General features: G+C 41.6%; 2 protein-coding genes across 2 annotated transcripts; one reads left to right on the forward strand and one right to left on the reverse strand.

The window, feature by feature from the left end:
- Positions 1 to 2,488: 2,488 nt before the first annotated feature.
- On the forward strand, positions 2,489 to 4,743 carry LOC124483775. Its single transcript, XM_047044323.1, has 3 exons — positions 2,489 to 2,971; positions 3,169 to 3,302; positions 3,789 to 4,743. Exons 1-3 carry the CDS (start codon positions 2,568 to 2,570, stop codon positions 3,938 to 3,940), a joined length of 690 nt encoding a protein of 229 aa, XP_046900279.1. The 5' UTR covers positions 2,489 to 2,567; the 3' UTR covers positions 3,941 to 4,743.
- Positions 4,744 to 7,446: 2,703 nt separating this feature from the next.
- Positions 7,447 to 9,843, reverse strand: LOC124483542. Its single transcript, XM_047044033.1, has 5 exons — positions 9,351 to 9,843; positions 8,853 to 8,981; positions 8,598 to 8,738; positions 8,198 to 8,312; positions 7,447 to 8,048 (listed from the first exon to the last, which is right to left on the reverse strand). The coding sequence occupies exons 1-5, from the start codon at positions 9,408 to 9,410 to the stop codon at positions 7,831 to 7,833; spliced, it is 663 nt and encodes a 220-aa protein (XP_046899989.1). The 5' UTR covers positions 9,411 to 9,843; the 3' UTR covers positions 7,447 to 7,830.
- Positions 9,844 to 10,097: the final 254 nt, after the last annotated feature.

Consider the following 10,097-nt stretch of genomic DNA (forward strand, 5'->3'; position numbering starts at 1 on the left):
TCTAACAAACTAACTATTGCCATCATATTTTCATTTATTATGTGAAGCACTACACATGCATTGTTCGGATTTAAGCTGATATTGTCAGCGACGATATTACTTTGCAATATGTGGTGTCATTACGGGGCTGTGATATATTGGTAAATATGGCTATTGCCTCGAGACATCCCCAAATACGTGTTTAGTAGCCCACATTTCGGTAGTGTCAAGAGTAACAAGGTGTTTCAGAAGAAGCCAAAACAAAATGTTGCCTGAAGCCCAACGTAATTAATAAATTTGTGACTGACTACCTGAAATCCCATCTGCTACAGTAGCTCGCGGTGTAATGCAAAGAATTTGAAAGATACTTGTGTTTTTGCTTGTGAGATCGAATCTCACTCAAATCTTTTATTTTCTTGGCTTCCATGCATTTTGTCGTGGCGAATGGCTGTAATGTAGTGCTCGCTACATATACAACTATAAAATGAATTGATTTCAAAAGATACAGCGAAGAAACACTCAGCCGTACACAAAATCGCATAGGAAACGATCAAACGCATGTTGTGTTTCAAAGGGTTAGCGTAGGCTATTTTGATCGTATTGTCTGGGTTAGCAGCGACGTTCTTAGTATGAATTTTTTATATGTAGTGCCAGAAGGAGCTGTGATGTCGTGGAAAATACGGTTATTGACTCGAAACAACCCCAAATACGTGATTAGTAGCCTACATTAGGGTAGTGTCTATGGGAACCAGTTGTTTTAGAAGAAGCCAAAACAAGATGTTACCTGAAGGCAAATGTAGTAAGTAAATACGTAACAATTTAGCACATTTTTCATGAGCCAGAAAAGCTTGTAGTGTAAAGCAATGGACTTCTGTGTAAACATGTTTTTGCTCTAGTGCGATCGAATCCCACTTCATGCGATCCTGCAAATGTTTTATTTTGTGTCCATTCATTTTGTCATGAATGGATGTAATGTAGTGCGCACGTAGCCTATACCTTCATACTTTCATATTAAACATGAGATCCAACTTGAAAATCGCCATAATAAGTTCGTGAATTTGTGACTAATCTGGTGATGAAAGAAGACTGATACGTGAACGTACAGCTGGGGAACCAGTTAGCGTGGTAACCAGTTGGGCGACCACACCGGGGCTGGGGTAAGTGTTTGCTGCAGCTGGCGTTAATCCTATGAACAAACGCTTCGTAACTGGAAAGTTTTTACTTTTAATTGACGATATTGAACACAGATGTTAAGTAACTTGTCTTTACTCTAAATATCTTCTCCGTTTTCAATTTGAAGCAGTACATTTAACAAGTAGGAATTCTCCCACGACATCCGCCCGCTCCGCTTTGACTAAGAAATGTTTTCTCAGTCCACCTACTGTCTAGCCTGACGTTGTCATACTCCTAATTCTAGTCAGAATATGAGTCTGATAATTCTCCGTTGGGCTTGTGAGTATGGGGCGTTTTTCAACCGAACTCGTAAAACAAATGCCTCTTTGCTCAATTGGATAGACCTACAACCAATCAGAGCAACGTAATATGTTGTTTGAATTCAACCCAAGCGCTCTTTCGTGACATTGTTGATTACGTTCTGTTGATCATCTGTCCATCATCGTATAAAGCCCGCCCTGGCAATTTCATTGGTCCGACCAGCTCCTAGTGGTATATAGTTTGTCCCCAATACAAGCCCCTCCAGTATGGAGGATTATAGGGGCCAAAACTAAATAAATAAATACTTGGATAAATACATAGTTATATAACACAAAGCTTAAATAAATGACACAAAATATATAAATGTTACATGTATTTGTGTGTATATATATATATATGTTTACGTTTTCATGTGTTTACATTTATTCATTTATACTTACATTTATGTATTTATACTTACATTTATGTATTTATACTTACATTTATTTGCCAGCACAAGCTCTTCTCCTGCCTGGCACCCCAGTGGTGGAATCAACTCCCCACCTCCATCAGAGACACGGACTGTCTCTCCACCTTCAAGAGAAGGCTCAAGACGCACTTGTTCCGGGAGTACAATGGTACTTAGGAATGGTTTGCTGAATCCAACGCTAGTTCCCTCAAGGTTCACAATGACTCTTGCCTAGACTGTTGCTCTTGTTGGTTAGTGGTAGCTGATTTAAACTGTTGTATTCTTCTTTTTTAGTTAATCCTATTTTTATTGCTTTCCTACAGGTACACCTGCACTTAGAGATTAATGTTGTGTAATTTTAACTTGTTTAACTACATGCTCTTATGGTTTCTTCCCTTTAGCACTATTTTTGGTTGTTCACAATATGTACTTCTTGTTTTTTGACTACCCGCAATGCTGTGGGGCTATCTTGTTGTTATTATCAGTGACCTATGCACTTTGTGAAGCTCTCTCTTGGAAGTCGCTTTGGATAAAAGCGTCTGCTAAATGAATAAATGTAAATGTATGTATTTATACTTACATTTATCCACGGTGAAACTTGCTGCAGCAAAATAAATCTGTCGTCCCCCCGTCACCAAGTCAGGGGGCGGGTCAAAGCCTCTGATTGGTGGTTCAACTTGAGTCGATTACATTTGACTAATTCAAGATGGCAGCACCCGGTGCGGAATCTGTCAATGAAATATTGCATGCTACAGTGGTCGAAATGTTGGCTGTAGCTGGACAGATGGAGGCAACTGATGATTCACTTTTTTTTTTAAATCATATTGAGGGCTTTGCTGAAATTATAGCAACAATATCGGCCCTGACTGACACAGACATCGACGAAAATGTGTTCACGATCTTCAGCGATATGGTTCAGCAGATGAGGCTGCAGAGTGAAACAACAGAGACGGTAAACCCTGGACAACCTAGGGGTCGGACTCCGTTTGATTTGCCGGCTGGCACAATTGAACACTACGCATTCTCTGGCCTGAAAATACACGACATTGCCAACCTTTTTGGAGTGTCCAAGCGCAATATCAAGCGACGAATGCAGCAGAGTGTTATCAGGTAGGCCACTTTAAGATTAAGATGGGCAACCAATTGCTGGTAGCGTAGCGGGGACTAGATGACACTGGCAGCTAATGTGCAACACCATAAGCTTTAAGGGCTATATAGGTTTGCAAATACGTTAACAAACAATAGTATTATTATAAGTTAAATATCAGTCGTCGATTGACAGTCCTATTATTTATTCTTCATTACAGAGTTCCAGATCTGTATTCCTTGATTTGTGATGAGGAATTGGACGGTATTGTCACTGATGTCCATAGAATTCATCCCAACACGGGGTACAAGCTGATTCATGGTCATCTAAAATCAAGAGGAGTGCGAGTTCCAAGTAAGATTGTCTGGCTGGTGTGGAAGAAATTGGGATTTCCCGTGTGCTTACATTATTCACTAATCAATAGAACTAGTCATTGGATATTAGTTAGTATGTTCTCATGTGAGCTTGCTATTAATAAGAGTAGGCTAGATTGTGTCTGTGTCAGGGTTATGTTCGGGGTCAGGAGAAAGTACTGGGTAAACGTCCCTTGTCATGACTACTGATCTCTCTAGTCTGAGAGTTGTCATGTGTTAGGGAGCTGTGAATCTTTTTCTCTGAGACTGTTGTAACGTCATTACTGCCTGACTGTCACCATCTATTTACATTCTTGTGCTCTATAAAAGATGTCCTCCGGCCTTCCGATCGGAGAGAGACATTATTGAGACCTAAGCCTGCATGGTGTTTTGTCGTCATTTATTGTCAGAGGTCTGGTTTTCTCTCCCAATCTACAGATTGATAAACACTTATTAAAATCCAGAACTCAACTGAACATTTTTTTAGTTTCAAGGGTGCAAGCTTCTTTGCGCAGAGTGGACCCAGCGGGGACTGCCATAAGAGCTCTTCGACTGCAGACACTCCGAAGAAGACAGTATTCTGTGCCTGGACCTAATAGTCTATGGCACATTGATGGAAATCACAAGTTGATAAAGTAGAGTGCAATTACTACCATCTGTGATTATAATCATAATGTTCATATGCTAACTTAATTAAATGATATTGCAACACCAAGCCAACAACTGCCCAGTAGAGGCCTTGCACAGAATGTAAGTCTAGTTTTCTAAAACTGATTGTTCCAATCCCTGATTGTGATTGACTATATCGCGTTCCATGCCGTTGTAAAATCCAGCATTACCTTTCAAGTTGTCCTTATAACATTCTATTATAACATTACATATTACTGTGCATCGAATATTTCTAATAAAAAAAGACGTTACAAGGTAGCAAGCAACCTACAGAACGGCAGAATTAGTTGTGAATTTGATTTGCTGGGGAAGCGGTCCAAGGAATGTCCAAGAGGGACACTGGGCGGATGGACAAGCTGGTCAGGAAGGCGGTGGGGCAGAGCCTGGACTCACTGGGGACTGTGGTGGAGATACGGATGCGGGGCAAGCTCTTGGCCATCATGGGCAATGTTAATCATCCCCTCCTCCACCATGTCCTGGCAGGACAGTCCAGCAGCCTCCGTAGCGGGTGGCTCAACACCTTACGTTCTCGGACTGAGCGTCTTAGGAGATCCTTTGTCCCAGCTGTCATAAAACTCTAATATATGACTTCACACTGCACCACGTCTTGCACCTACAATATACATATACATCTTCACTGTACATAACTTATTGTATTGTCTGTTTGTATTGTATTGTCTGTACATATTGTATGTAATTGTAAATGAGAGCTGTGAGAAATAGGCTACCTGAATTTCCCCACGGGATTAATAAAGTATATCTTTCTATCTATCCCCTTTTATTCGGTAGCGCAAGTGTTTCATCTTGGCTGTTGCGTGGCAACGATTTAACTATACTTTGTAGTGGCGGAAGAATGACTGTTTATTATTAAACTGTTTTGTTTCTTAAATTTGTCTTTATTTATGAAAACCATATCAAATATTTGTTGTAACAGTTTTAGAAAAGCAACAAGCCCCGCGAGTCCGTGCTTTGCCGATGATTAACACAGACTTGCGGGGCGTAGGCCTATTGCTGATATAACACAACACAAATGGGTATTGTTAATACAAAAATGTCAATGATAGACCCATGCTTGGAGGTGATGATAACCCTGATGCTACTGTTTTTATAATGAATGCTACTGAAATGCTAACGTCAAGCCCTATTTGGTTTTTAGCATAATTTCATATTTTAAGTGAAAACACCCGTTATTCTGTTCCCCCCCAAAACAGATGTAGATTTGTGGTTCACGGTGGAATCGACGGCTTCAGTCGACTGCTAGTGTACCTTACAGTCTCAACAAATAACCGTGCAGACACTGTCCTCAACAGCTTTCAAACAGCTATTGATCAGTTTGGGTTGCCTTCAAGGGTTCGTTCTGACAAGGGTGGGGAGAACACAGTTGTGGCAGAGTTGATGATTCAGCGAAGAGGAGCAAACAGACACTCGCACATCACAGGCCGAAGTGTCCACAACCAAAGGTGATGAAATGTACAACCATCAAAACCCACAGTAAAAGAAAATCAAGTCATTATTACTCATATTTGCTGTATATTTACAGAATTGAGAGGATGTGGAGGGATGTGTATGAGCATGTGCTGGACCTGTTCTACCACATCTTCTTCACTTTGGAAGAGCAGGGACTTCTTGAGCCAGACAACGAAGTCCATCTGTATGCCTTGCACTGGACATTCATTCCACTTATACAGAAGCACCTTGACTCGTTCAAAGATGGCTGGAACAATCATGGTCTCAGAACTGAGCACAATCAAACCCCACTGCAACTGTGGATGAGCCATGCATGGGAAGATCTGGAGGATCTAGCAGAGGTATATCAATTGTAATTGTAAAGTTTGCTACTGAATCATCTGGCTCAATCAAAGGCATTGATGTTGTACTTCCATGTTATTCTTCTGTATAAAATGATATTTAACTGATCTATTATAGACACCGTGGGTGGTTACATTACAGTGCAATTCACCAAATTACTGTAAAAACAGAAAAGGACCATACATGCTACTTTTCTCATTTACTATAATTCATGGAGTTTTAAAACTGTTACCAGGTAAATGGTATATAATTTTTTAACTAAACTTACACGAAATGTGTGAAATCGATTGTGTACTTCAGGTGGATGAAGACTATGGAATTGACTGGGACGGACCACACAACCACCATGGCAGAGTGACTGTACCCGAGGTTCAACTGCCTCGCCAACTTGAGGATGATGAAGTGGCCTCATTGCCTGGTCCAGTGGAGTCCTGCTCCGATGCAATGCAGATCTACCTTGCCAAAACGGAACTTCTCATCATCCCGGCCAAACCCTCCATCTCCCATGACTTCTCAATCACCCTGGGATCTGCGACGGTGACCCCCTCATCCTCTGCCAGGAACCTTGGGGTTACCATGGATGACAAGCTCTCCCTCACGGCCCACATTGCTGCGGTCTCCCGGTCGTGTAGATTCACCCTCTACAACATCCGGAAGATCAGGAGATACCTGTCTGAGCACTCCACCCAGCTGCTTGTCCAAGCACTTGTCCTCTCCAAGTTGGACTACTGCAACTCGCTGCTCGCCGGTCTCCCATCATGCGCAACCCGCCCTCTTCAGAGGATTCAGAACGCAGCGGCCCGTCTGGTCTACAATCTACCCAGACGCTCCCACGTTACCCCGCTCCTCATCTCCCTCCACTGGCTACCCATAACGGCCCGCATCAGATTCAAGACCCTGGTACTGACCTTCCGAGCAGTGAACGGGACTGCGCCCGACTACATCAAGTCTCTCCTGCAGCCTTACACCCCCACCCGCCACCTACGGTCTTCTTCAGACAACCGCCTGGTGGTCCCACCTCTCAAGACCGCCCGGTCCCAGCACAAGCTCTTCTCCTGCCTGGCACCCCAGTGGTGGAATCAACTCCCCACCTCCATCAGAGACACGGACTGTCTCTCCACCTTCAAGAGAAGGCTCAAGACACACTTGTTCCGGGAGTACAATGGTACTTAGGAATGGTTTGCTGAACCCAACGCTAGTTTCCTCAAGGTTCACAATGACTCTTGCTTAGACTGTTGCTCTTGTTGGTTAGTGGTAGCTGATTTAAACTGTTGTATTCTTTTTCTAGTTAATCCTATTTTTATTGCTTTCCTGCAGGTACACCTGCACTTAGAGATTAATGTTGTGTAATTTTTAACTTGTTTAACTACATGCTCTTTTGGTTTCTTCCCTTTAGCACTATTTTTTGGTTGTTCACAATATGTACTTCTTGTTTTTGACTACCCGCAATGCTGTGGGGCTATCTTGTTGTTATTATCAGTGACCTATGCACTTTGTGAAGCTCTCTCTTGGAAGTCGCTTTGGATAAAAGCGTCTGCTAAATGAATAAATGTAATGTAATGTAATGTAAATGTAATGTAATCTACCTTGAGACCGTGCAACGTCTATCAAGGATGATGGATGAAAGATAAGATCCCTTGATAGGTGTGGGAACTACCAACGTTTATTAAAGGTATTGTGTTTGGGTAGCATTGTGTGATAACAAAAAATTGAGAACCAATACTTTGAGAACAAATGTACATGACGTCACACCAGAAACTCAGATATGGAAGAAAATAAGAAAGTTACATTTTCGAATTAAAATATCACAAATGTATTATTCTCTGCAGAATTTATCCCCCCCAAAAATGGGTGTTATGCCTGATTAATTAGGTGGGGGTAGAAACCTAAAACTTGCTTGTAGGCCCTCCTACAAGAAGAAAAAAATATATAAATATATTTGAAGATTTGATCGAGATTAGATCGACTCAAACTAAGACTTTTAACACTGAACTATTTGTGCCCTAAGAACCCCTGCCATCAACCCCCTTTTCTCCTCCTCACTGTCCTTGTTATATTAGACCGAATCCTGTGTGAGCACTCTGAATAGATGCTTTAAGTGCTGTTTCAAAGTCTGCATAGGACTCAAAATGGACAGGCAATTTCAGCCTCTCAAAGCAGGTAGATGAGGATGGAAATCGACCCCGTGAGATTTCAACATGTATCTCTCGTGGAAGGACCTCCCATCCGACCCAGAATTTTAGTAGTTCGGCCAGCTGTGTTGATGATGCTGTGAAATTTAGAGAAGAGACATTTTCTTAAATATTTTCTCTAATTTCTAAACATCCTCAGCAAACAATGTTTACAGCACAAGCAGTGAACCTTTTTTTTTACTCAACAGTAACTGAACAGTATTTAAGTAGGCATCTTGTCACATACCATTTTCTATGAACGTCCTTAGGAAGCCGGTGGTGCGGCACTTCTCCTCCAGGCTGAAGTCTTCATCCTCGTCGCTGTCATTCTCAAGGGGCCAATTGATGCGATCTAGGACCACCTTCAAAGCAGTAATTTACTATGTGAAATATTGTACATTTATATACACATATTTGCTAAACTTCTGCAGCCTCATTCAAGCTACTGCTACTTTGGTACCAATTAAATGCCAAACTAAATACACTGGTTTCTGCCAAACAAACTGGTATTAGAGTTGAAGAACATAAACAATGATGGAGTCATCAAACATCACAGAAGTTTGTCTGATCCATAATATCCGGAAACTGTCATGTAGGTTGTATAACACATGATACTTATGTCCAAACAGTGTTTTAAGAATGATCACTTGTGGTGTATACTGCATTTCCTTCGTTCTGGGGAAAATGAGCGGGACGACATCAGGTCTGGATGTCAGGAGGGGCCACAACATTGTTTCTTTCAGGCCCCGTCTCAGTTGCTTCACCTGCCTTGTGGTCCTTCCAATCACCTGTAAATAAAAAAATGTGTTGCCTTATAAACAATGCAGACATGATGTGAAAGTTTACTTTAACATACAATAATTGTATGATTTATGTGTCAATAATTTATGCAAGGTACTTACTGCATACAGTAGCAGTTTATTATAGAGCCATCTCCGGTTGACGTTCGAGACACCAGGCAAATCCCAGGATAGGGCAAGGTCTGATATGGCTTCTTCCTGGTCTTGGTTTAACGGTTTATCACCTTCCAGCTAAAGTTTGAAACATTTTAACAATCCTGCTTGTCAGGTTTAGATATTTGTTTCCCACCCAGTTTTATATTATAATACCTAGTTTGTCAATTATATGTGCATCCATAGAAAAGAGGCTAGGAATGAGTGCATAAAGCCTGAGAGAAAATGTATGCAGGAGAGACATAGTTGTTTTCTACATGAGTAGAAGCCATGTAACCTGACCCACCACAGGGTCACACTAAACCATCTGGGAAGTCGCCCTTTGAATTTGTTTGGAATAGGCCCAGCAAAAAAACGTTTTGCCTGTATCCACCTGTAGTTACTCAAAGCACGCTGATTTGTCCAAACCACAAAATATCTAATTTATTTAAGGTAATTGGAACATACCAGTTGTATTGTGGTTCTCACATCCAGGTCTGGGCAGTCCTCCAGGATGACTGTTGTCATTTCGGGATCACCACAGAATACAACATGTACTATAGCTGGACTCAACCCAGCGAGGCAAGGCCCTTCATGAAGAAATGAGTGGCCCAGTATTCTACCGGCCACCTCAAAGAGATTACTCTCTATGAGAAACTCTGATGTGGCTGGGACAAGGTGGTCAGGCTGTCCCTCAAAGAGAACCGTGTGCCGTGTTCCCTAAGAAAGTTAAAATAACACACAGAGGGTGCTAAAGAATTATAGAGCACCAACCTACAGTGTATAAAAGGCTAGCAGCAATGGATGAATCGATTAGTAATGCAAATGAGTAATGGCTCATAATAGGGAGAGGTGGGTATTAAGGTGATACTGTTGATTGACAGCATGGTGGTGTGACTTTACAGAGGGTGGGCTTAAAACCAAGGTTTTAAGCAATTTGCAGAACAGAAGTCCCTTGAGAAACAATACAAAAACTACTTACCAAGGTTCAAGTTGAATCCCAACTGAATTTTTTACATCAATGTGGTGAGGAAGTGGCGGACTACTCCAGGTCCAACAGCAGCATCACCTGAAAATAAATAAACATTCTTGTACACTACAACTCAGTAACTGGTAACTCAGTAACTGTAAAGGGCTGCCACCTCTTACAACATTTATCGGCCGGTTTTACCAAAGCACTTTGCTGTTAGTAAGTTAGTAGATTTTTGTAAACAT

The sequence above is a fragment of the Hypomesus transpacificus genome, chromosome 21 (genome assembly GCF_021917145.1).
Source record: "Hypomesus transpacificus isolate Combined female chromosome 21, fHypTra1, whole genome shotgun sequence".
NCBI classification, from domain to species: Eukaryota; Metazoa; Chordata; class Actinopteri; order Osmeriformes; family Osmeridae; genus Hypomesus; species Hypomesus transpacificus.

Bases quoted from the DNA above. Each gene is read 5' to 3' on its own strand.
- LOC124483775 (XM_047044323.1), top strand. From the start codon at position 2,568: ATGGCAGCACCCGGTGCGGAATCTGTCAATGAAATATTGCATGCTACA. The intron at 2,972-3,168 runs GTAGGCCACTTT...TCTTCATTACAG, and splicing joins ATGCAGCAGAGTGTTATCAG to AGTTCCAGATCTGTATTCCT. The intron at 3,303-3,788 runs GTAAGATTGTCT...ACATTTTTTTAG, and splicing joins AAGAGGAGTGCGAGTTCCAA to TTTCAAGGGTGCAAGCTTCT.
- LOC124483542 (XM_047044033.1), bottom strand. From the start codon at position 9,410: ATGACAACAGTCATCCTGGAGGACTGCCCAGACCTGGATGTGAGAACC. The intron at 8,982-9,350 runs GTATGTTCCAAT...TTCAAACTTTAG, and splicing joins TGAGAACCACAATACAACTG to CTGGAAGGTGATAAACCGTT. The intron at 8,739-8,852 runs GTAAGTACCTTG...TTTTATTTACAG, and splicing joins ATAAACTGCTACTGTATGCA to GTGATTGGAAGGACCACAAG.